Source organism: Perna viridis, chromosome 2 (assembly GCF_037379345.1).
Source record: "Perna viridis isolate PV_CMFRI_1.1 ecotype Kerala chromosome 2, ASM3737934v1, whole genome shotgun sequence".
Lineage (NCBI taxonomy): Eukaryota > Metazoa > Mollusca > Bivalvia > Mytilida > Mytilidae > Perna > Perna viridis.
This window is the reverse complement of record NC_142446.1, coordinates 6,323,484-6,347,048: the sequence shown is the minus strand read 5'-3', so window position 1 is coordinate 6,347,048 and position 23,565 is coordinate 6,323,484. Positions and strand designations below refer to the sequence as shown.

At 33.1% G+C, this 23,565-nt stretch overlaps 2 protein-coding genes across 2 annotated transcripts in view; both read left to right on the top strand.

Annotated features, from left to right (window-relative positions):
• Positions 1 to 7,376, top strand: part of LOC148623467 (uncharacterized) — a 28,299-nt gene extending 20,923 nt beyond the window's left edge. The window contains exons 20-29 of the mRNA XM_088564855.1: positions 226 to 561; positions 786 to 951; positions 1,237 to 1,421; positions 2,525 to 2,775; positions 3,823 to 3,925; positions 4,063 to 4,183; positions 4,596 to 4,765; positions 5,018 to 5,348; positions 6,225 to 6,424; positions 6,965 to 7,376. Coding sequence (XP_088420981.1) covers positions 226 to 561; positions 786 to 951; positions 1,237 to 1,421; positions 2,525 to 2,775; positions 3,823 to 3,925; positions 4,063 to 4,183; positions 4,596 to 4,765; positions 5,018 to 5,348; positions 6,225 to 6,424; positions 6,965 to 7,255 — 2,154 coding nt within the window. The 3' untranslated portion in view covers positions 7,256 to 7,376. The remainder of the gene's footprint in view (positions 1 to 225; positions 562 to 785; positions 952 to 1,236; positions 1,422 to 2,524; positions 2,776 to 3,822; positions 3,926 to 4,062; positions 4,184 to 4,595; positions 4,766 to 5,017; positions 5,349 to 6,224; positions 6,425 to 6,964) is intronic.
• A 5,537-nt stretch (positions 7,377 to 12,913) lies between these two features.
• The window catches only part of LOC148623466 (uncharacterized), a 28,542-nt gene continuing 17,890 nt past the window's right edge, over positions 12,914 to 23,565 (top strand). Inside the window, exons 1-18 of the mRNA XM_088564854.1 lie at positions 12,914 to 12,965; positions 13,873 to 14,033; positions 14,515 to 14,763; positions 15,022 to 15,174; positions 15,470 to 15,665; positions 15,880 to 16,132; positions 16,273 to 16,438; positions 16,641 to 16,814; positions 17,039 to 17,185; positions 17,938 to 18,507; positions 18,757 to 19,100; positions 19,264 to 19,446; positions 19,716 to 19,977; positions 20,763 to 20,910; positions 21,084 to 21,332; positions 21,690 to 21,947; positions 22,529 to 22,763; positions 23,156 to 23,372. Of these exons, the coding sequence (XP_088420980.1) occupies positions 12,914 to 12,965; positions 13,873 to 14,033; positions 14,515 to 14,763; positions 15,022 to 15,174; positions 15,470 to 15,665; positions 15,880 to 16,132; positions 16,273 to 16,438; positions 16,641 to 16,814; positions 17,039 to 17,185; positions 17,938 to 18,507; positions 18,757 to 19,100; positions 19,264 to 19,446; positions 19,716 to 19,977; positions 20,763 to 20,910; positions 21,084 to 21,332; positions 21,690 to 21,947; positions 22,529 to 22,763; positions 23,156 to 23,372 (4,017 nt within the window). The remainder of the gene's footprint in view (positions 12,966 to 13,872; positions 14,034 to 14,514; positions 14,764 to 15,021; positions 15,175 to 15,469; positions 15,666 to 15,879; positions 16,133 to 16,272; positions 16,439 to 16,640; positions 16,815 to 17,038; positions 17,186 to 17,937; positions 18,508 to 18,756; positions 19,101 to 19,263; positions 19,447 to 19,715; positions 19,978 to 20,762; positions 20,911 to 21,083; positions 21,333 to 21,689; positions 21,948 to 22,528; positions 22,764 to 23,155; positions 23,373 to 23,565) is intronic.

The window sequence follows — 23,565 nt, the reverse complement described above, 5'->3', positions numbered from 1 at the left end:
AATTATAAGGTTCATTTATTTTTTTTAAAAGTTAAAACTAAATACTATTATTGTTTTGTTTTCATTACCAAAATCGATTTTTTTTTCAATTAATTTTACACATACAACTAATCTGAAATCAGTATTACATGTTTCAAACCATTCAACGTATTTGTTTTCATAGAAAATTGTTTTACAAGTGCAAATCTATTTCGTTTATTTAAATATTTCGATTTCTTATTTAAGGACGTACATCTGGACTCGCACGTTAAAGTCAATAAAGGAGGAATTTTGTTAGATGGGACAACTGCCTTACGATACTCCAGAGATCCTTCCAAAACATTATTACTGACCACAAAACTAGAAGACAATTCATCTGGTAGTGAGACAAACTACAATCTTAACGTTGGAATCAAACATCCTTACACAACCGTTGACGTAGAAATGGCATCAAGTTTAGAATCTACTGAATACAGTAAAATTGCTTCAATAGATGTGAAATACCTCACATCAGACAGACAGACTAAAAACGTTGTGTTAATGACTGAAATTAACAGTTTGAAAAACACACTAAAACTGGAGGTGAATAATTGAAATGAATTGTGTTTAAAAGTATTTTGCATTAATTACTCCTTGTATAGTGAGTTTTACAAAAAAGTCATACTAACTTTTAAACATATTTGAACTAGAAAAGTAAAGATCTCAATCAATGAAATCAATTTTAGCGCATCTTTGTGTCTCTTAAGTTTGTTCAGACTATTATAAGGTTTGTGAATTATTGCATCATGTGCTTTGATTTTTTTCAGCTTGATTCTCCAATCAAAGCAATCAATGTAAAAGGCCAACTACAGACATCAGCACCTTACAGAATCAGTATTCAGAACTTGTATGACAATATCAAACCTATCAATGCTGAGGTCGTCCTCGACCCATCAGACACCAGTCTTGATGCAAGCATTAACTACGATATTGGTACGTTAATTACAAATACTCTGACTGCTCAAATTGTTATTTTTCCTGTGCTAGTTATGTTTCACCAGTACAAGACAATTCCCCTTCATCAAATCAATATCATTTTTTTAACTTGAGAAAATAATAATATCTTAAACTGAGTATTTGTTTGTATAAGAACCATTTATTTTATATTGGATATGAAACGCAATGTTAAGTGAATAAACTGACTACCGTATTTTAAGCGATGAATTCGTCATTGGATAAATTAAAAGATTGTCAGTGATGTTTCTTGAATTATTACAGACAATCCACAGAATATTCTTCATGTAAATGCTAAACTGGCTGATAGTACCGGACTTACAGCTGAAGTATACAGAAATGTGAACCAAAAGAGAATTGCTGATACCCTTCTTAACCTTCGCCTCAAGACTTCAAGAATACTGCATACTTCAGTCCATTGGAACCCTGACCTTCTCAAAACAGTCAAGGTGATACTTCTGCATGATTTATTTCAACGCCAAAAAGTGAATAAGACATTTCTACAAGAAAAAAAAAGACAAAAACTGAAAGAGTAATCAAGGAAACTAAGATTCTAGTGGAAATCAAAAGAACGTACACAGACCAGACATGGATAAATGACACATACAAAAAAGAACATGAAATGAACCAAAATAACACGTACAAAGCAACAAAGGTAAAGGATTAACTTGGACTCAACTAAACACTGGGATAATGGACCGATGCACCGGTAGGGTAAGCGTCCTCTGCCTTTCTAGAAACATCTGCCGAGTTGCTGATAAAAAGTCAACACCAAGGTAGACGAAAGAGGGAAAGATAACTTTTTAATGGTGCAAATGGATATACGGTAACGATCCACGAATTCATTAGGGTAATGATTAAGCTTCCGTATTGATTACTTCAATCTTGTAGCAGCATAATCCTGTTCCTGAAGCCTAATTGTAAGAAGTCTAGCGCGGTACAAAACGTCTGCGTAGTTACGGCAAGCTCTGGCATAACATATGAGTTGTGATATGTAAATTAAATACGCAGGTGCTGAAGGGATGCTGCCACAGATGAAAGAAAAGTTGACAATAAAGTAATCGCGTTTGTCGTATAGTTATCGAAAGTGCTTAGAAACTACAATCGTTCATAATAGCAATATAATACCGGATGCGATAATTTCTACCAAAATTAGGTGTAGTTACAGATGTCTAACTATACTGTCTCATATTAGCCAAAGTAAGAAAATAATAAATAAATTTTAAAAAAATATAGGAATTATGATGAAGTATGTACAATTTGAGGTAAACTTGAATGAAAAGGCGGGGGATTGATGTATAGATGTCATGTAGATAGATTCAGTGGATTTCTGTAATTAAATTCAATAATTGTTCCTGTGTGATGTAAGTTACTAGGTTTTGTGTTTATTTTTGTAAGGATTTTCTCTTATTAGATATTTCAGTATGACGTCTCTGTTTTATAATGGTAGACCTCAACAGTAAATCCCTTTAATTTATTTGTCTACAGTAGATACGGCAAGCTAGGGAAAGGTAAACTGTTTGATTAGCATGTTAATAATCTATACTTCCAGGTTGCTGGAATGAATAAAATCCGTAAATATGGAGACGGAATTAACAAAGTTTTGGAGACCACTTGGACTTCAGTAGAACAGGAGGTTCAACACAAACACTCCATAATTGTTACAGCAATCAAAGAAGATCTAAAGCCTTACCTGAAATCCTTGTCTGATAGAATTACCGACCTCAAGCGAATGAAGGCGAATAATGATTATTATCTCAAAGACATTTCCTCACATTTCAAGACGACTCAAAAAATTATCAGGTGAGACAATTACATTAACGAATAATATATCTTTTTAGGCAATGCCAATAAATGTACCTTTAAATATATCTCCTTTGTTCTTCGGTATCGTAATAAGTTAATGAAGAAGTCCTTTTTATTCAATTGGTCAAATATACAAATACGTATCATGTATCAAAGATAAAAAAAAAAATAGTTAGTCATACACTAGAGGAGGTAGGGTTATTTCCTCATATATTCTCAATTTCCAAACTTCAAGATGTCATGGCTTAAAATGTCTTAGAATATTATGCTATCGTACATGCCATACCTGTGAAATGGAAAAGTTGTATTTTAGAAAATAGATGTAGGCTAGATATAACTTGAAATAAATGTGTTGATAAATTAAAAAGCTAACAGAAATCGTTCAAATATTTTTTTAACAAATTCTACGTGGACCAACAAAATGAAAGTCCTTTCACAGTTCAATAAAAATGGAAGGGAGTTTTAGGCGAAGATGATTTGAATTGGCACTTAATTCATAAGAGTAGATATAGCATCCCCCCAAAAAAACATTGATCCATTGAAGTTGGAATACTAGCGCTTTCCTTTTCAAATGTGGTCTAATAGAAGTCCAGCTATGAAAGGAAAGAAAGTTTTCTTCATACTTTTATAACTGTATATACAGCAGGGATTTCTGGGTTGCATTAGTATATGTGTTATGTCATTTGGTGTGGAGAGATGTTGTTCTGACCTTTTATAGGCGAAGATATTAACAAAGAAGTGAATTATGTTTCGACGATGGCTGAATATTTTTTTTGAATATGGATAATGAACCAAAACCAATTTTTTAGTGATTTTTTAAAAATTTTGAAATAAACCATTAAAACTTTGAGTTTTATTAATATCAGTAATGATTCAGTTATCAATAACAATCTGAATATCAAAATATTGTATACTTTTTTTCTGTATTTAAACACATGTATGATTAAGTATCATGGTGTGTGAACTATATACCCGTTTCTGTCTTATATTTATAAAAAATACAAAAAGGTGTAATGCCATAAAATACTCTTTCTTTATTTTTAGAAATCATGTCCAGAAAATGAAGGCCGACATCATTGAATTGACCAGAGATATCGATATGACACGATACAATCTGTACCTAGCTGAGGTTACACAACTTGTCAAGGTATTTTGAATTTAATTTTCTCTACCACAGAAATATCTGTTTTGTCTTACAAAATTAAATATTGTTACAAAATGTTAACTTGATATATAATGAAAGTATCTGCTGGTCTTTACAGCGTAACACTTCGTTTGTTTCAGCTGACGGAGGACTTATCACTCCAATATTACTCTCAGATTGCTGATTTCGTCCACTCTGAATCATCCAAACTGTCGACATCAATTGAAAGAGTTTACAACAAGTATGGGAAGCCAGTAACAGGTAAATGACCTACTCAATCGATTTTTTTAAATAAACGATATAATTGGTTTTACCAGTAAAATTTATTGTATCAAAACAATTTCTTTATATTCGTTTAATTTACGCGTTTTTCAAATCGTGCGACTTCATAACATCTTTCTTTTTGATTCATTGATTTTTTTTTGTTTTATTGTTTCGTTTTACTTTTGTTATTTACGATATAAATTGTTACTCTATGACTGTACATTATGTTTGACAATATTTTGAAAATTATATTGCCTTTCATCCGACATAAAAAATTGAAAAACTACTTTTCACTTTAAATCATAACAAAAGCTTCATTATCCTCACCATTATTTTCTGGTGAATTTCATAAAGCATATGTTAAGTGATGAACAGTGCGAAAAAAAAACATGACAACTTTCAATTTCAGCTTCAGTTTCCTCACTGTCTAGCAACAAAATTATAAATGCTGTAAAATCAAGACTACCCACAATTCCTTTGAAAGAAATGGCTGACCAGTACAACACTGTCATATACAATACAAGAGAAACTATCAAAAGCGAACTTACCAAAACTATGCCAACATCAGTTTATAACATGGTATGTCGTAGAATTTTGAAATACTGTTGACCTTTGCGTATGTTGATAAAAAGTAAATAAGAAATTAAGTATGACACAATACATGTAAATGATTTTACCTCAAAATAAAATATACACTTTTTGTCGTCGAAATATATTGGAACATTTGTTCTTTATGGAGTTTTACGTTTTTGTTTTGTTTTGTTTATGTTTATTTTTCATTAATTTTCTTTTTTGTCTTTTGAGATGTACTTAATACAATAATTTTTGCAGGCATCATCAGCGTACAAATACTGGGAAATTGAAGAAAATATTCACTCAGTGTTTGCCAAATTCGTCAACTTCATCAAAAAAGATATTGAAGAGGAATTCAGCAATCTTAGAGACATCATACTTGATATGAAGAAAACTAAAATTACTGTGTATGACCCCAAAAAGGGTCATATTGAAATGGACATATATCTACCGTTGGAGATGAAATCTCTCCTAGAAATCGACAGAATGATTAATCCATTGGAAAATATCAGATCTCTGATCCCACACAGAAATCCTCTACCATCATGGGACGATATTTGGTCACACGCCGTACTACCAAACTTTGGAGGTAAGAAAAAATTATTTTTCTATGACAAATTTACACCTGGAAAATGGAAATATGCATTTTTGCCCATCATTGAAGACCGTAGAGTAACCTGTAGACGCTTTATTGTTTGTTGCTAGATATTTGGTGGATGACTGTCTCTTTGGTAACGATTACACATCTCCTGTTTTTATAGAAATTAAAACATGTTTATTTAATAATAATACCATTGTCTCAAAAATAGTAATCAAGGGAACCAAGATTCTAGCGGAAATCAAAAGAATGTAATCCAGGCTAGGTACAAAGACCAGATATGGGAATCAGACAAATACGACAAAAAACATAACTAAAATAATACATACAAAGTAACAAAAGTAAATGAGCAACTTCGACTCCACTAAAAACTTGGATCATAGACCAGGTTGGGTAAGCGTCCCAAAAGGAAGTATTTAGGGAATTATATTTTGCTTACAAGTACAAAAAAACATGATTAGGAATGTTTTTTTTAATTTAAAAGAGTAATCAAGGGAACCAAGGTTATAGCGGTAATCAAAAGAATGTAATCCAGGGACCAAGACCAGACATGGAAAGCAGACATACACAACAAAAAACATGAAGTAACTAAAATCATACATACAAAGTAACAAAAGTAAATCAGCAACTCGGACTCCACTAAAAACTGGAAGTAGGACCAGGTGCGCCGGTAGGGTAAGGAAAAATATGACCCGTTGAATAAATCAGTTTTCATGGTGCTGATGGATACACCATAACGATCCACGAGTTCACGATAACGACCATAAAACTTCTGTAGTGATGACTTCAATCTTGTAGCAACAGAACCCTGTTCCAAAAGCCTATTTGTTAAAGGAATTCTTAACGAAGCAAATATTTATTTTCCAGCCCATGCTTATATTCATGGCAATCGTTACACAACCTTTGATGGTCAAGAATTTGACTTTAATGGCAAATGTAGTTACGTTTTGTCACGTGACTTCGGGCATGATAAATTCAGCATTATCCTGAACTATATGGCAAGACAAAAGAAGAAGCTCATTGTATTGTCAGCCACTCAAAATGTTCAAGTTTCACCTAATGGAATGGTAAGCATAAACACTTATCTTTTTCTTTTTCATGAAAAGAAAATCAAGTATATTCAGACAGAAGTTGGCGTTTTATACCTAAGGTATAATCTTCATCTGAAGAAATCATATTAGTGTCAATGGATAGGAAATCATTCATGCTATTATACACATTTACGTCCAAAATAATTTCCAGAACTCTCAATGTACATTGACTATGAAATTAAGGATCAGTTTAGTTTCCATTTAAAACTCACATATTATATATTTTGAATGTGGTTCTTTATTCTTCATTTATTCATCACCGCCTACATAATTTGTAGTAATATAGTGTAATTGATTGGTGTCGTAAAGGATTTTGGTCATTCTCAACTTTACACTATTTCATTTTCGTTATTTACTCGTTATCCATGTTCGTTACTTGCTCGTTATCCATGTTTGTTACTTGCCCTTTATCCATGTTTGCCTTCATTATATAATTCATTATTTTTTTTCTTTTTAAATTCAAAGAGTAACTTCCTACATACTAATAACCTAAACTATGTATCATGAATTTTCTAGGTACGTGTGGATGGTTCTCAAAAGAAACTTCCCTACGTTTCCGACGAACTAAGAGTTTCTCAAGTCGGAGATGAAATCTTTATCGATGGTCAAGGGTTTAACATCGTTAATAACTTAAAGAAACAATCTTACGAAGTTGACGTCAGCCACTGGTTTCATGGTAGAACTGCCGGACTTTTAGGTGTCCATGACAACGAACGTTACAACGATATGATGACATCAGACCGACACATTACCACTGATGTCAATAAACTTGCCAACTCGTGGCAAGTGGAGAAAAAATGCCGTTAATTGACCTGACGTTTTTGTGATAATTGAAACCACTATAATTTCTATTTGGTTGTATTTGGTTTTGTTTATTCTTTTTTTTATTTTACAAAGCATTGAATACAATAAAATTTTAAGCATTTTATCATTTTACTTTTTTGTCAACAATGACAATATCTTTAAGTATTTTTTTCTGATTTAAAAGGTCGACACTGCTAGTTTTGCACTTTTTATCTCCTTTTTGAAAGTTTAAAAAAACTTTTCTTGAATATGAAACAAAAATCGAATATGCGATTAATTCCCATTGGTCATTCAAAAGTCTTTACATGCAGATATAAGAAAACATATATTAGCTGTAAAATATTTTGCCTTTTGCTTATTTTTTCAATTCTTTGAATGCGGAAAGAAATACCACCTTTCTACGGGAAAATGTTGTCACTTTTTCAAAATATGGTATGACTACTTTTATCATTTGCATGTATGAATTCAAACCTACACAGTTTAGCTGATAATCACTTTTTATTTTGTTTTATCCTATCAAAATTTAAGATAACTTGTCAAAAAGAAATTGCATCAAATCAGTTGAAACTAACTGCTGAATATGTACTGATTTATGTCCAAAGGATATTTTCGTTTGTCAGTGTGTTCAGTATGTTACTATCGTTCCAGATGGCGTCCCTTTACTTTTGTTTCGTTGATGTTACAGCTCCAATTCTTCATAAAATTTAAATTACGTCGTTTGTTTACACGCTCTCGTATCAGATCATGTTATACCTAAAGAGTTATCAAGGGAATCAAGGTTATAGCGGTAATCAAAAGAATGTAATCCGGGAACAAAGACCAGACATGGAAAACAGACATGCACAACAAAGAACATAAAGTAACTAAATCATACATACAAAGTAACAAAAGCAAATGAGCAACTCGGACTCCACTAAAAACTTAGAGCATGTAAACCTATCTATGAATTGACCTAGTAATATGACAACAAATTTCTAAGACCAAGGACCAAAATGGTATACAAATGTAAACTTATCTAAGCGTCAAATTGTGTGCATGAGTGTAGGTTGATTGATTGATTGATTGATTGATTGTTTGTTTGGTTTAAACGCCCGAGCAGCAATATTTCAGCTATATTCAGGCGATGAATATGAAATGGATAAAAAATCATGAGTGTAGGCAACAGATCGTTAGGTGCTGAGAGTAATAAATTTGATTGGTTAATGTTCCAATTGTGTAAAAATAGCAATGTTTTTTTTCGATATAGCTCGTTCAAGGCATGTAATGCGTTTGAGCATTATTGAGAAATCATTTTCACACATTAAAAACAACATGTTTGGAGAAAGTTTATGTTGAAATGGACAAAATTAGTCATAAAAGAAAAGAGTAACGGAAAGTGCTATTTTTGTCAACTTTGTTGTTATAGTGTTATTCAACGATATACGGTAGTGTAACATGTTTACTAGCGAAAATAACACAAAAAAAAAACGTAAAGGAGCAACTAATGCACTAAAAGGGGAAGCATGTAACAGGTGCACCTGTAAAGTAAGCATCCTCTTCTATAGAAACACCCACAGAATTGCTCATGCTCATAAGACGTCACGTTGGGGTAGATGAAAGTAGAAAAAAACGTGCAATGATATGAGTTAGTCAATAAAATTTATGCAAATAATTATGTAAATTATTTCCCAGTCATTGAGGATCCATATAAGGTCGCGAAATTAAAATAAGTTGAATTACGGAAAAAATATGTACTTACATGTGTTGGTAAAAAAAAAACATGTAAATGTCTTTCCCAACAACGTATGCGACAACAAGGACTTATTATTGTTAAATAACACTATAACAATAAAATTGAAACTGATAGCACTTTCCGCATATCCGTTACACCCTTCATTTTGTGCATTATAAAGCTACATAGGACATAGTTTCTTCTAGCAGGTGATTTAGTTGATAATTCGACTGTATTTGTGGATATTAACCACTAAATTTCCCTAAAAATCTTTCGTAACACAGTTTTAGCCAATCATTTGCAAGATATGAGAGACGCTGACCATCAGCTGACTATACTTATACTCGGTTTAATTTTTGTTTTCGTGCTAACATATACTGAATACTGTTAGACCCGGTTTGCACTCATATGTGGTATTTGTAATTCATGCCGGACTCGGGGGTTTCTTAACGCTATTGGCTATCATTTGGGGTCTCTTACGGACGGTGTAAAGAATCGAAGCCTTTACACAGTCCCCGAGCATAGCCATACCCGTGAATGTGGGTCATGGTGTATTCGAGGAAATTACAGTAATCAGGTGACCACGTTCATTCATTCAATTCATTAAAGATTTGATGTCGATCCATGACCTAGGGATCCAGTTTGTGATCTGCACGCTTATATTGTACAGCCTACAGCATTTGCTGAATCTTTTACTCAGCAAAATACTTTAGGGATAAAATCAACAGTTTCAAGTGCATGTAAGGCAGATAGGTAAGTCAGTTTACTGGTTGATGAGAAACTCTAAGGCCGGTTATGTTTCCGATCACCATTCTGAAATTTTGTTAGGTCGGTAGGTAGGGATTTATTTTTATTTAAACCTTTTGAAATGAAATAAGTCATTATAGTGACACCAAACTCAGAATACAATTAAAACCAAATATGCAGACTAAACAACTACATTGTAATAATTTTAGACTTAGTCCACGGCCAAATCTCTTTTGGGATTCTGCGTTTGAGGTATTTTTTGTTTTGATGGCGTTGGTCTGAGCTCATTTTATTATGATCTTGTACACATATGCGCATACAAGATAAAATACATTGCACATGCAATGTTCTTTAAAAATGTTTTATAGCCATAGTGATGTCAGATGATGTTTGTCTTAGAATATTCAATAGACATTGCTTTTGAATTGCACAGTTGGATTTACTTTATATGATTATAGATGTAAAGTAACATCATACACTCAATCAACAAATGCAGGCATTGATATACAACTACATGTATGGAAAAAAACTCATTTTTTATTATTTTTGTAAAGTATAAAAAATAAATGTCTACTCTTTTTCTTTTCTTATATTTGCAGATAGACAAATATTAATGAATCGCTTTTCTGTTAAAAGGGTGAAGGTTTCGTTTAGCATCAAGACATTAATACTACACACATAAAAATAACTAAGTTTTATTAAATTGTGAAGATTTACAGGATTTATTGAAATAGAGATTCTAAAGAAAAATCAATGACAGTGTTTTGAAATGCTGAATGTACATACATGTTACGTTGGTTCTGAAACCAAACGATATTGGCACTGCCTCTGGATATATTTTATACAGCTGCAAAACAAGTACTATAGTATACAGTTTTTGTCCAAGGAAACAATTTTCAGGCTATAAATGTATATAACTATTTAGAAGTTGATTAAAATTGTTTGATACAAGATTTAGTTGAAATATTGATTTTAAAGTGTTAACTGTGAGCCAGTATCGATGGATTTAGTTTAAACATATTTATTAAGTAATTTGCATGTTTTAACATCTAACCAAAACAATAGACGAACAATTGCAAATTAATCACAGGATTCAGAAACAAGACTGAAAGTCTTATATCAATCCGTCTCAATAGATGGATTTAGTCTTAAAGTCCTTCATATATCGGTATTGTAATTTTGTTTCATAAGAATTTCGAATGTTATCTGTTATCTGTCTGTAGGTGGGAATTTTTTTCCATTATGCAGTTTTATTCTCTTTTGCTATAGAACTGTTTAACTAGGCCTAATGTAAAAACAAAGACCTTATAGACGTAAATTCTTAGCAAATCACACACTACCAAGTTGGTCCTAAGGAAGAATAATTGACAGGCTTTTTAGGGAATTGAAAATTGATTATTCCCAAACCCCTAAATTAGCCTAAATATATGTATATATTTAATGTAATAGTGTTACCGCAAAACATTGTATATTGGTATGGTGCTGACAGCGGCGTCACCGTCAGCGGCGTCTATGGCCCCTACCATTTTAGAATATTCATTTGGTTTTCCTGCGAGGACTTTATAGTTATGGTTGATCAATTGTTATGAATTTTTTTAGTACTAAAGAATTGCTCTTATTTGATTTTGAGTTTATGGCCCCTACCATTTTAGAATAAAGGCCATCCATGTAACTGACAGATACCACACTGTAGGTTTCTGTTAATCTAAAAAAAAATTTTTTTTAAATGAGAGTCCAGAATTTAACCAGCTAACCTGTATATGGCCAATCCTTAACATAACAAAGCAAGTTCAACACACCCATGCAAGTACACCTTCAAGGAAGAAGCCTTCTAATATGTATATGACTTGTCTTATGGCAACCCATAGTGGAATTTGTTCCCCATTTAGATGTTTAGAAATTATATATAACACATCTTAATGGATATTTTTCAACATGTGCATAATTCAATTATTGATATCAGTAAATGGAGAAGTTTTCAAGACAATGCAAACACGTTCAAGACAAATCGTATGTATGTCTTCGTCCATACTTGCCCCTCGGGCAATGCCAGTCTGTGTCTACACTTGTTTTATAATAAAAGACTCCATTTCTGGTCCATATTCAATGATACCAGACGATATTTAGAACATTTTTCTGGCTCGTCCGTACAAAGCAAAACCAGTACTAATATATTAGCACATGAAAAAAAATACAACCGCAGCAAAATAAAAGGATTTGGGATGTAACGAGAAAGGTAATAGGTATTTCATTTAATGTATAGGAGCTGATTGCAATATTTATCTGCCCTAATTTATGCTCAACAATAACAATGCTAGAGAAGCAGACGTCTGTAAAATCATTCAAGGAGCTGATGTGGGGTCGTTCTTGACTTCCCTGTCGGGTCTCACATCGACGACTGCATTCATGGAGCTTGCAGACATGAACGACAATTTTGAAAACATCAGCAAAAAAAAACTAAGAAGCGTCAAAACAGTAAGGCAATACAGAGACAACAGAATTCCGGAAGGGGGAGAGCAAAGACACGGCCAAAATATGGAATCTGTAAACAAAGAAAGCTTACATACACAACAGTAGAATAAAATACATTTAAAGGATGGTTTCACCAGTATAAATACCCTTTTAGGTCGAGATGGTTTACTTCCTAATAATCCTCTATTTTGTCTTCATGGAACATTTTAGAATGAATCTTATAAAAAAAAACAAGAAGCTTTATGTTACTGAAAACTCTTCATACTTTAAAAAGAGACGACCTTTACTCGATTAGCGTTGTCAGTATACTATTGAGACAACATTCTATTCATATGTGGATTCCAATGGATTTCAAAGAACGATAAAACAAACAGTACAAAATATATACATTTTGTTTAAATTGGGCATACAATATACGTAAACTTTTCCAATATGTTTATGTATACATATCAATACATTATAATATATTATTAAAGTAAAACTTGCACTGATTGTGAAATGATTATCATCTCAATATTTGAGCATTAATTTTGCTGATTATGAAATATTGGATAGATAACTTTTGATATGAACTTTACAATACATGGATAATAAGTAATAATAGGTATATTATCGCGAAATTTATCCCTTTGTCCAAACTGTGTCAGCAACCCGTTATCTTTAATCGACTATAAAAGACCAGTCCTTACACAGTACTTCCAGAATACAGAAACCCACACAAATAGCCCAATATGGGTCAAACAGTTATTGCTATATGCGCCCTAGTGGTACTCAGCCATGCAGGTAAGTCTATTTTTTGTATACATTTGCATGTTTTTGTTCTGTTTTGTTTTCTTCGATTTTTTTTTAATTTTTAAAGGAGCAGTCTATCATTTATTTATCAATTGTGAAAGACAAAAATATATAAATATTAAGGCTCATATAATTTCTTTTTTCATATGAAGTTTTGATACCATGTATATGAAATTGAAAATTGATAGCCTGGATAACTACATTACTTACTAGAGGTAGTGGTACTTTCGTTTGGTTCACAAGAGGAACATGATATTGGCAAATTGTTTAGAACAAACAAATGGTATGGGATTAAAACCACAATACACCCAAAAAGAATCTGTATATTTCTCGAAATAAATGATCACGATTCTGTTTATATTTATTTGACTTAAGTGTACATCAATTTATTAATTCATTTCTTTCCATGTACTTTGGCTAGCAAAATGATTCCAAATAAAGGTTTGCAGTACAACCGTACTTTGATTTTTAATGTCATTGGAATATTTTGAAACAATGTATCGCCGTTTGTCATAGACACTGCGTGTTAACCAAATCTATATTTCTTATTACTTTCTTTTTAGCTACTTTACCGAAAACAGATACATGTTCTCGACAATGTACAGGTGAGGAAATTCTCGATTAAAGAGGGGTACTTGAGCTCATCTGTATAATTCTTAATGTCAATGAAATGGAATACGATCTAGATACCCCACTTTTTTACATGAATGATATGCAATTATAACTCGATTTCCGATCAAGGAAAAACAAGTCTTTCACATGGCGCTTTAAACAACTAAGAGAGATACGAAATAACTCTTTATTCGAGCTTACACACACGAATAAATCTGACGGAGAAACTGCGACACTTCCACTGTGATAAATTGATTCAAAAATGTGTTTTGACTTTGATTTTCAGCTTCAACGAAATTTGGATACGAAACTGGAAAAACATACGACTATGACTACACATCGAAGGTATCGACTTCAATTCACGGATCCGCTGAAGACAAAGCAGAAATCAACATGGCTGCAAAAGTTCATATCGAGGTTCTATCTAAGTGTGATATTGTATTGCGGGTAAGAGAATAATAAAAACTATGTCATCGTACTTGGCATCTTTATAAACTGCATGCATGTATATCCTAAGCAGGTTCCCTCATCATGCATTCAGTCACTAGTTCGACTGATATTAGGGAAATATGACAAGTATAATAAATTTATCATTTAACAAAGTCTTGAATGTTAAACTGTATAAATAGGACAACAGTAATCACCTTTTCTAGTAAAAAGCATAAAATCTTCACTTTAAGGCGCATATTTACCAACATATAACATAGTAATATGACGATTATATTGTTCGTTTGCTTTGTTCATGATATTATGTTTCGAAGTTCGTTAATTTAAAGTTGTGAGAACTATTCAAATGCATGTAATCATGAAACCAGTTAAAATTTGTACCTATATAGGCAAATAATAAAACATCCTGACAATACATTTCTGGGTTGAAACCAGATACATTCACAGTTTGTTTATTTTTATTTTACCATGCATGCTTTAGGTATCTGATGTGGTCTTGACCGAAACTGACCCAAAATTACCAAAGTCAATAAGAAACGCTGACGTCACAGAAAAATTCAGACAGAGCCTCGAGAAACATTCTTTGATGTTCTCTTTCCAAGATGGTCTCATTGAAGAAATCTGCCCATCTGACGAGGAACAAACTTGGGCTTTGAACATCAAACGGTCGATTATTTCTGCATTTCAAAACTCGATGGACGACTTCAGTCAGGAAAAGAAAACTCAAGAGGTACGTTAAATTAACCATACATCATGGTATGCTTAATAACATTTGTACAGAGTTGCAGTGAATGGTATAAAAGACCATATACACAGTTAAATGCTAGTCGTAGGTATTCCTATTTGAATAATAGCCCGTTCCTTATTTTTTTGTTTTATTTGTGAATGATTATTATCGAGTTTGTCTTATCGATCACAAGTCTTTACTTCATTATAAAACGCAGCCGAAAAAAGGGGAATATTTTAAAATTTGGCAATTAATTTCAAGGTGGATGTAACAGGAAGCTGTGGAGTTGATTATTCTGTCGAATCTAATGGATGGTACACGATGACAATAAAAAAGACCAAGAACATGATGGGATGTATTGATCGCCATGGTTACAGAACTGCCATGCAAGGAACACCATATAGAGTCCCCTCTGTAAGTCTTGCACCTAACTCTTATCATTCCGTTATTTGTTAGTTACAACAAATTCAAATACTAAATTAATGTGAACTTTTAATCTGCTGAACGATTGTATAACCACCAATTTGGTTTGAAAACAATATATCAGATTCATTTCAGATCTGCTAGTAGATACATGTACTAGTACCCAGGTGTATAGCAGACATTGATGACAAAAATAATTTCTTTTCTTTTTAAATTACTTTCTTGGTATTGGGCATCACCAACATTAACTCTTTGGCAGTAAACCAAAAATATTTTTTGTATACAGGAGATACAGTCTTTACCGTTGGTGAAGAGTACCCACGTATGCCAGCAGGGAATCAGCAAATCTGGTATCCTTCAGAGCAGCGATTGTGATGAACAACACGTTTTAAGGCCATTTTCACGAGAGTCCAGCGGGGCTGTAACTGACACAAAACAAACTCTGAAGTACGTCAGTGAACACAAGACAAGTCCATCTGGAGGTAATCTTGTTCTATCTTTAATGGCTTCAATGTTACTCTCTTTTTGTTTCATAATGCCCTTCAGTGTATGTGGAATTTTTCTATAAACATTTTCGAAGCAATCTTAAACTTTTTCCTGAGATTGAAATCTTCCATAAATGACCAAATTACTTTAATTTTAACTCCCTCGTATAATTAATACAAGAATACAATTTGAGAAACAATAATCTTGCAGCGTCTGTGTCAAGGAGAACATCTCTGGCTTTTGAGCACACCATTGACAACACCAATTCAGAAAGTGCACAGAAAGAGGTAATCAGTAAACTCCAGGAGATTTGTCAGTCATCCAAAGACCACGTACAAATTTCAACGGCTTCACAGTTTTCTAGTCTGGTCAAATCGATGAAGCTTTTAAGTACTAATGCAATGGACAAAGTACATAAAAAGGTCCACTCTGGAAATGTGTGTGCAGACAACAAAAATATCGAGTAAGTAACATTGTTATCAGAAATACACTTACCTTACCGAATATAATTAATTGTTTTTTTTAAGGTTTACATAAATTGTGTTTTGTTGAATGCTTCTTTACAATATCACCTTTTAAATGACAGGTTACTTTATTTTTAAGGAAATATTTCCTTGATGCCATTCCTATGGTTGGTACCCAAGCGTCTTTGAGAATGCTTACAAATCTAATCAATAGCAATGAGGTTACCGGAAACGAAGCAGACATGTGGCTCACTAGCCTAGCTTTCATCCAAAATCCAACTAAAGATATGCTGATGGAGCTCAAGGTACACTATATTTTATGTCTAGCAGTCTTGAAAAAAAGTAAAAAAAAGCAAAACAAAACACGTTGTTATTCAAATAATCGCTGCTTTTAATGAAATAGACAAAACAAATAGTTTAAGAAAGCACAACGATTTATTTTCATTATAACATATACTGTATAACGCTATCATTATGTCATATTTCAATTGTTTTTTTTTATGTCAGCCTCTGATGACTAACACTAAGAATGGTCAAGCCATGCTAGCTGTTTCCTCTTTGATAAACACCTACTGTAAGACATCACAGTGTACGAACGACCTTGACATGATCAACCTTATTTCCATCTTGGAGGACAAAATTGCTGTTGGTTGCTATGTGGATGAGAACAATGTCAACAATGTATGTCATTAAGTCATTAAGCAGTGGATAAGATAAGTTATCCTTGTCTAAAACAATTAAACAACAAGACTATGCATTTTTTTTCTATTCTGTGTTTTTCGTAGCGTATTGTATAAACATGTGATACACACGTGAACTGAATTTTGAACTAAACAATAATTAAAGTTCGCTTATTGTCAATAAGCAAGTGCTACAAAATCTGCAATAGAATGATTCTTTAACAGGTAATCCAAACTCTACGCGCCTTTGGTAACACCGGATTTGTCTCTACTATCCCTGTAATCAGCAGTTGTTTGACCAAGAAGGAAAACCCTACTGAAGTGCGGCTTGCTGCAGCTCAAGCTTTCAGACGTATGCCATGTGACGAAAGTGTATGTATCATTTACAATATATTTTACAGGACTATTTGTTTCTTCCTCTTGTCCGGTTATCCATTTTTTTCTGTTTTAATGGTTGGGGGGGGGGGGTAGATCATTCTTATTTAATATGCATGTTTTTTTTTCAGCGAAAAAAGAATAATCAGGAATCTCGAAATTGATAAAATATATTAGATTATTGAAGGTAGACTTATGTGTTTATGTTAGGAGAATTGTCGAATGAAGCAAGTCACGAGTTTTTTATTTTATTCTTGTTTTATTGGTTCAAGATTTCAGGCAAATGTGATACGCTAAGTATTTCAGGAATATAATGATGGGCCAGCTTTACGAGCCTTGAAATCTTCCCATTTTTATATTTTCATTACAGAGATGGCATTATTATTCGAACAAAAAAAGACATATGCAAATATCCATCAAAACTAACTCAATTTAATAAAATGCAATCAGTATCGATAGATAGGTTCAACTTAAGATTTCTTTATATTTTTATACCTTGTAATTAACCGGACAATTATTTATTAAAATAAGTAACTGTGATGGAATATCATTAAGCTCAAATAAATATAAATAACATCAATGATAATAAAAATACATGATCGTTATTCTGGTGAGGTAAGTGCTTACCTTTACTAAATGGAGGCTACGGTCAGGCTTGTTTTCTTTGTGTAAGAGACTGGTGAGGATTGTTTTCAATAACGTCATACACTTATTTATACTCGTGTAAGTAGGAAACATTTTTGTTCCAGAGAAATGACTTAATGTCGCTTTACACAAACCGCGACGAAGATTCTGAACTGAGAATTGCGGCCTACCTAAATTTGATGAAATGTCCTTCAACTTCAATACTCAAACGCATACAGACAACACTGGAGTCAGAAGATGTCAACCAAGTCGGGTCATTTGTCTGGACACACCTGAAAAATCTTATGGAGACTTCAAGTCCTCTGAAACAAAATATCAAAAGAATACTGACAAACAAGATTCTGAAGAAAGAATTCAACTTAGAAAAGCTAAAATATTCCAGAAACTATGAGGCGTCATTTTTCCTAGATAAGATCAACACCGGTGCTTCTATTGAAAGTAACCTTATCTGGTCATCCAAATCCTTCCTACCACGATCAGTTACCACCAACGTCACTTTTGACTTATTTGGACAATCAGTAAACCTTTTTGAGCTTGGAGGACGAGTTGAAGGACTAGAGTACTTCCTTGAGTCCTATTTTGGCCCAGAGGGATACTTCGGAAAAGCTAAAGAAGCTACAAAGCAGAACGTAAAGGGTATAAGTAACCAGGCCATGAATAAACTGAATGAACAGGTATTAAATAATGAATATAATATATTAATAATAACACTTTAGCTAATGATGTATTTATCAAGACAAAACAAAGACGTCCTTATAGTTTTTTTTTTACTTAAAGTACTCAAAAGAACTACATGAGTATGTATTCAAGTTGATTGAAAACTTGCACATTGTGAATTCTTTATATCTAAGTTTGTTGTAATGTGAATTTCCTGTAAACTCTATGTAGAAAAGCATACAACTAATTCGTATATTGTCTTCCAGTACGGTAAAACGATGGAGGATTTGAGAGGAAGCATGTATCTAAGAATCTTTGGAAATGAACTACAGTACATCAACTCTGATGATGTTAAAACCTTATTGGAGGGAAAGAACTTCAACATTTTAGACTTCATTATCAACCTTGCGAAAGAACAAGATTATTCCATGACCCAGAACATTATGTTTCTGGACACCAGCGTGATAATACCAACAATGACTGGATTCCCACTGAACATAAGTGTTGATGGTAGTGCTACTGTCCATCTCACAGCCTCTGGTAAAATGGATCTAAGACAACTAAGATCAAACCCAAGGACCATCTCTGTCAACGGAAAAATTAAGCCTAGGTAATTTTCTAAAACATTATATTTTTATTGTTTCTTTTATTGTTATAATACACAATGTAAATTCTTGTCATTACTTTTGATTTGATAGCATTATATGGTTGCTGTACAAGATCTTAAATTATATTACCAATATGTGTTAATTCTTATCATTACATTTGTCCAGTGCTGCTATTGAAGTTACAAGTCTGATGAGTGTCGACGCTTTTGTCACAAAAGCTGGAATGAAGATGATTTCATCAATGAACTCAGCTTCCGCTCTTGAAGGTCATATTGAACTTAAGGGAGGACAACTGTTAAGTGCTGAATGGAAAACCCCAGACATGAAGACGGAGATCCTAGAAGCAAGGTAAAACATAACCCCTTTACTAAATTTACCACAAAACTGCAGAGATTGTTGACGAACCACAGAACTTCATTATTTCAATCCTATTAGTAAAAAAAAGCAATAACAAAAATTCTAAGCGAATAAAATCTGTGAGTACAGTGAAATACGAATGGTTTTCACTGGTCAGAGTAGAGTACATACTGAACTAAAGTAATTATCTAAACATTAAAAAAAATATCCCCTTTTAAAACATCTTTTTGCTGTTTAAAACTTTAAGTTTCGCATTGTAGAACAAGTTTTTTCACTGTTCATCGTGACGAAGCCAAAGAACAGAAAATGGTTACAAAAAACAGACAGACGAAAAAAATTTGTACAGGTGACACACTTGCTCAGGTCATCGGTCTAGAAATGTGTGGAGAAATCTCTTACCCAAATGCTTCAATAAAAAGTGATGCTCCATATTTTCCACTAACGGGTCCTGTCAGAGCTGGAATTACTCTTTACAAGAGGGATTCTCATAATAGCTACAAAATGGAGTATAAGTTTGCTAAGGTAATTACATTCACAACAACATTCTTAAACTGATAAAGAAATTTATTGCAACAGTCAATTAACATGTGTTGGTGAGATAATTGAGATAATAAAAAAATGATCATTTAAAAAGAAACATTTATAAGAGTAACAGTGTGGGACCATCAACCTTTTCACGCACAAATCTTTAATATTATAAGAATAGCAGCAACTTTTTTAGATTGGAAGTCAGTGGCAACAATAACCTAAATAGTTTACATCCCCGTGCAGGTCCGGGTGTTAAAAGAATAGGCCTGCAGCAGCGCTAAGCTTATCGTAAAAGGCGACTAAATAGTGCTCAGAACCTTAGCCGGGGGCTAGGGCGCTCTGCCCACAGAGCAACTGGGATGTGTGCCCCAGGTGGTGGAATGGGGTACCCCTGGCGTGTTACATGCTAGGGTTGTCAGGCTATAATACGGAAAACCTGACCGCAAACCGTAGTGGTGCACCGTGTTGGGAAAGATGCCACGTTCCTCGCACGTTAAAGAACCTTACTGTGGTATTTTCCCTGAGTAGGAACCATAGGGCTCCGCCACAGGAGGCTGAATTGCCCGACCCTTCCCACCTCTCCCTATTTCCAGTGGCAATCTAAATTTGTCGACACCATTGTCCTTGTGTCCCATCCCTTTTTCATTTCATTATTTCATGTTCATTTTATCATCGATTTCATGTTCATTGTCTGAATATAGCTGAAATATTGCTGCTCGGACGTTAAACCCCAACAAACAAACAAACAAACAAATAAATAGTTTACATATCTTTTTCAGACGAAATCCCTTGTATCGGTGAATGCCGAATTTAACACCCCAAGATCTAAGGTCGACAGACAGATGAAAGTTGGATTGAACTTGAACTTGAATAAACACAATTTAGAGATGGTCATGTTGTCTCCATGGAAAAAAGCAGCATTCAATGGTAAGGTTTTACTTCAAAATCAAGAAATCATTTTCTCTGTAAGTTTTATATAAGTTTTCAAAAATGCGTCCAAATAATAAAGAGAAAATAGATAAACATTAAAATCGATTCAATTATTTATTCTTGTTAGGATTATAATTGCAATTGCTAACTTATACAGAAATTAATTTTAGGCGCTATTGTGACAAAGGAGAGAAAATTAAATGGTAAACTTACAATTGATCAGAGAGAATATTCCGTAAATGCTGCCATAGCAAAACAGAAGAAATCTTCCACTTGGATCTACACCCCAACGTTAGAAATAATTATACCACGAAGCGATAATATTAAACTTGACGGAACTGTTCAGTTTTTAGCGGGAAAAACTCTTGATGCTGTTGTTTCTGTCTACGGAGTGTCAAAGGATACTATCAATATGAGAGGTAAGTTATATAAAACAATGGCTAATACATTAACTTTAAGAAATGAAGAACATAACACCATTGAGAATGCAAGACAGAAAAATCCACAACAGCTTATTTTGGGAAGATTGTTTTAGCAAGGTTATGCCAAAAAACAGTAAAATCTGCATTGCCGGGCTTTTGTGATACTTTTTCGCACTTTTGTTATTTATTTTCCAAATCAGAAGGCATTTGCAGGACGTCATCGGTATAATAAAAATTCACATACTAATAATTCTCAAAAGTAAAAAAAAAAGAAATCTTGTTTCAAATCTTAAAGAGTTTATTATTGAAATGTCTGTGATATAAATATTATATATGGATATATTCTGTTCACAGTATCAGTATTGAATAAAAAGGTAATAAGGTCTATAAAAGCCAGCGTATCCTTGAGTAAGAAGGAGGAATACAGTTTTGAGACCAGACTTCAAACCCTTCAAACTAAAAAATCACTCAGATACAGCCCGTTTGTTTCCATCAAAGCTCTCTCTAAGGACGTAATGGGACTTGGAGGTTCCGTAGAAGTTAAATTCAATCAAGCAGTTAAAGTGGACTTGACGGTAACTGGTCTTACTAAATCACCAATGAAATATCTTGGTAAGTAACATTACATATGAATAACATTTAATCTTTTAATGGCATAAAGCAAGAAATCTTCTCTCTAAAATAATTATAAATATCGGCAATAATATCGTCAATAACGGAACAAATCTGGTGCATCAAAAACCGAATATAAACGATAACTGAACATAAGGTAAACAAAACGTAACACCAAAAAATGAAACAACAAGAAATTTAATAAAAAACATATTTCATTTCAAATGAAATAGCTTAAACACGGTGTTACTTTGTTTTACTAAGTTTATTTTATTTGTAAGGCAATAGAAATAACAGGATATCCTTATTAAGGTCATTTTAGAGAATTACCATTTATTGACGTAATATGCGTATCTAACACTGTTGATATAAACATTTTTTATCTGTTAAATGAAATACAACATATCTCTCTTTCACCATAAAAACTATTTTAAGTAAAATACGCAGGTCATGTCAATAAACGGCATTTTTACTATATGTCATTTTGGACGCTATTTCATTCCTGGTAACAGCGTGTTTCTTTCCAAGAGAAACAATGCTTTTTGCCAATATTTGCATAAAACATACGTGCTCACTTGCAGTCCAAGTAAGAGACACCGGAAATGCCAAGCAAACACGATTGCAGTCCAAGATAAACATTCAGTCGCCCGTATTTACTACCAAGGGGAGAGCAAACTTTATTCTGAGGCCAACATCTATAATTACCAGGACCAATATAGATTACATCATTCCACGAGTTGCACGTGACAAAATCACAATGAATTCCAAGGTCAACTGGAGAAGTACGAAGAAGGTTACAACAGTGAAAGGAAATGGGTAAGAATAATAAATGGTCGCTAAAACAATTTTTTAAGTATGAAATTTAATCCCTTTTAATGATGCCTTGTGGCCCCAACTAGTTGCATATCGATAAAATTTAAACAAATCTTCACCTTCTTTGGGTTTTGCCCAATTTAAATATCTGTCTCGTCCTTTTTTGGTGTAATACAATGCCTCCATTTCGCATCAGTTTATGTGCCGAAAAGGTCTGAGGACCTAATTAACTGGCATAGCTTAATGTGTGTTTGAATAACTTTTTAAAGTTACCTGGATGTAGAGAAAATTGGATATCATCGCCACAGCAAAAAGGATGTTTTAGTGTTTATATTTTAAATGATTGTCTCTATTGAGATGTTCGTGATGTCATTTCTTTTATTTTTTTTTAACAGAGTTTTAAACTTTAAAAAGATGTCTTACCTAAACCTCAATCTTGGAGTCAACATTTTGAGCAACGCCAAGCTGACCAAGTCTGACGTCAGTGTCAAATATGGAGCTAATAAGAAAAACCTAGACAAAACTATCAATTTTTCATCGGTTGTCAAACATCAGTTGGCATGGAGAGCAAGTGATGTTAGTCTTAATGCACAACTCCAACATCCCGAAACAGTAAGCGTCTTTCTTTATATCAATAACCATCTATGTGTTGCTTCTATATTTTTTGAAATATGTTTTTAATCAATGTACCTATGGTTGATGTGAAAAAGTGAGTATTTTGAAGTAAACAAATGAAATATTAAAATGTCGTATAAACCATTTTTAAAGAAAATTAAGTAAAAATATTCTTTCCTCTTTTGCTTGT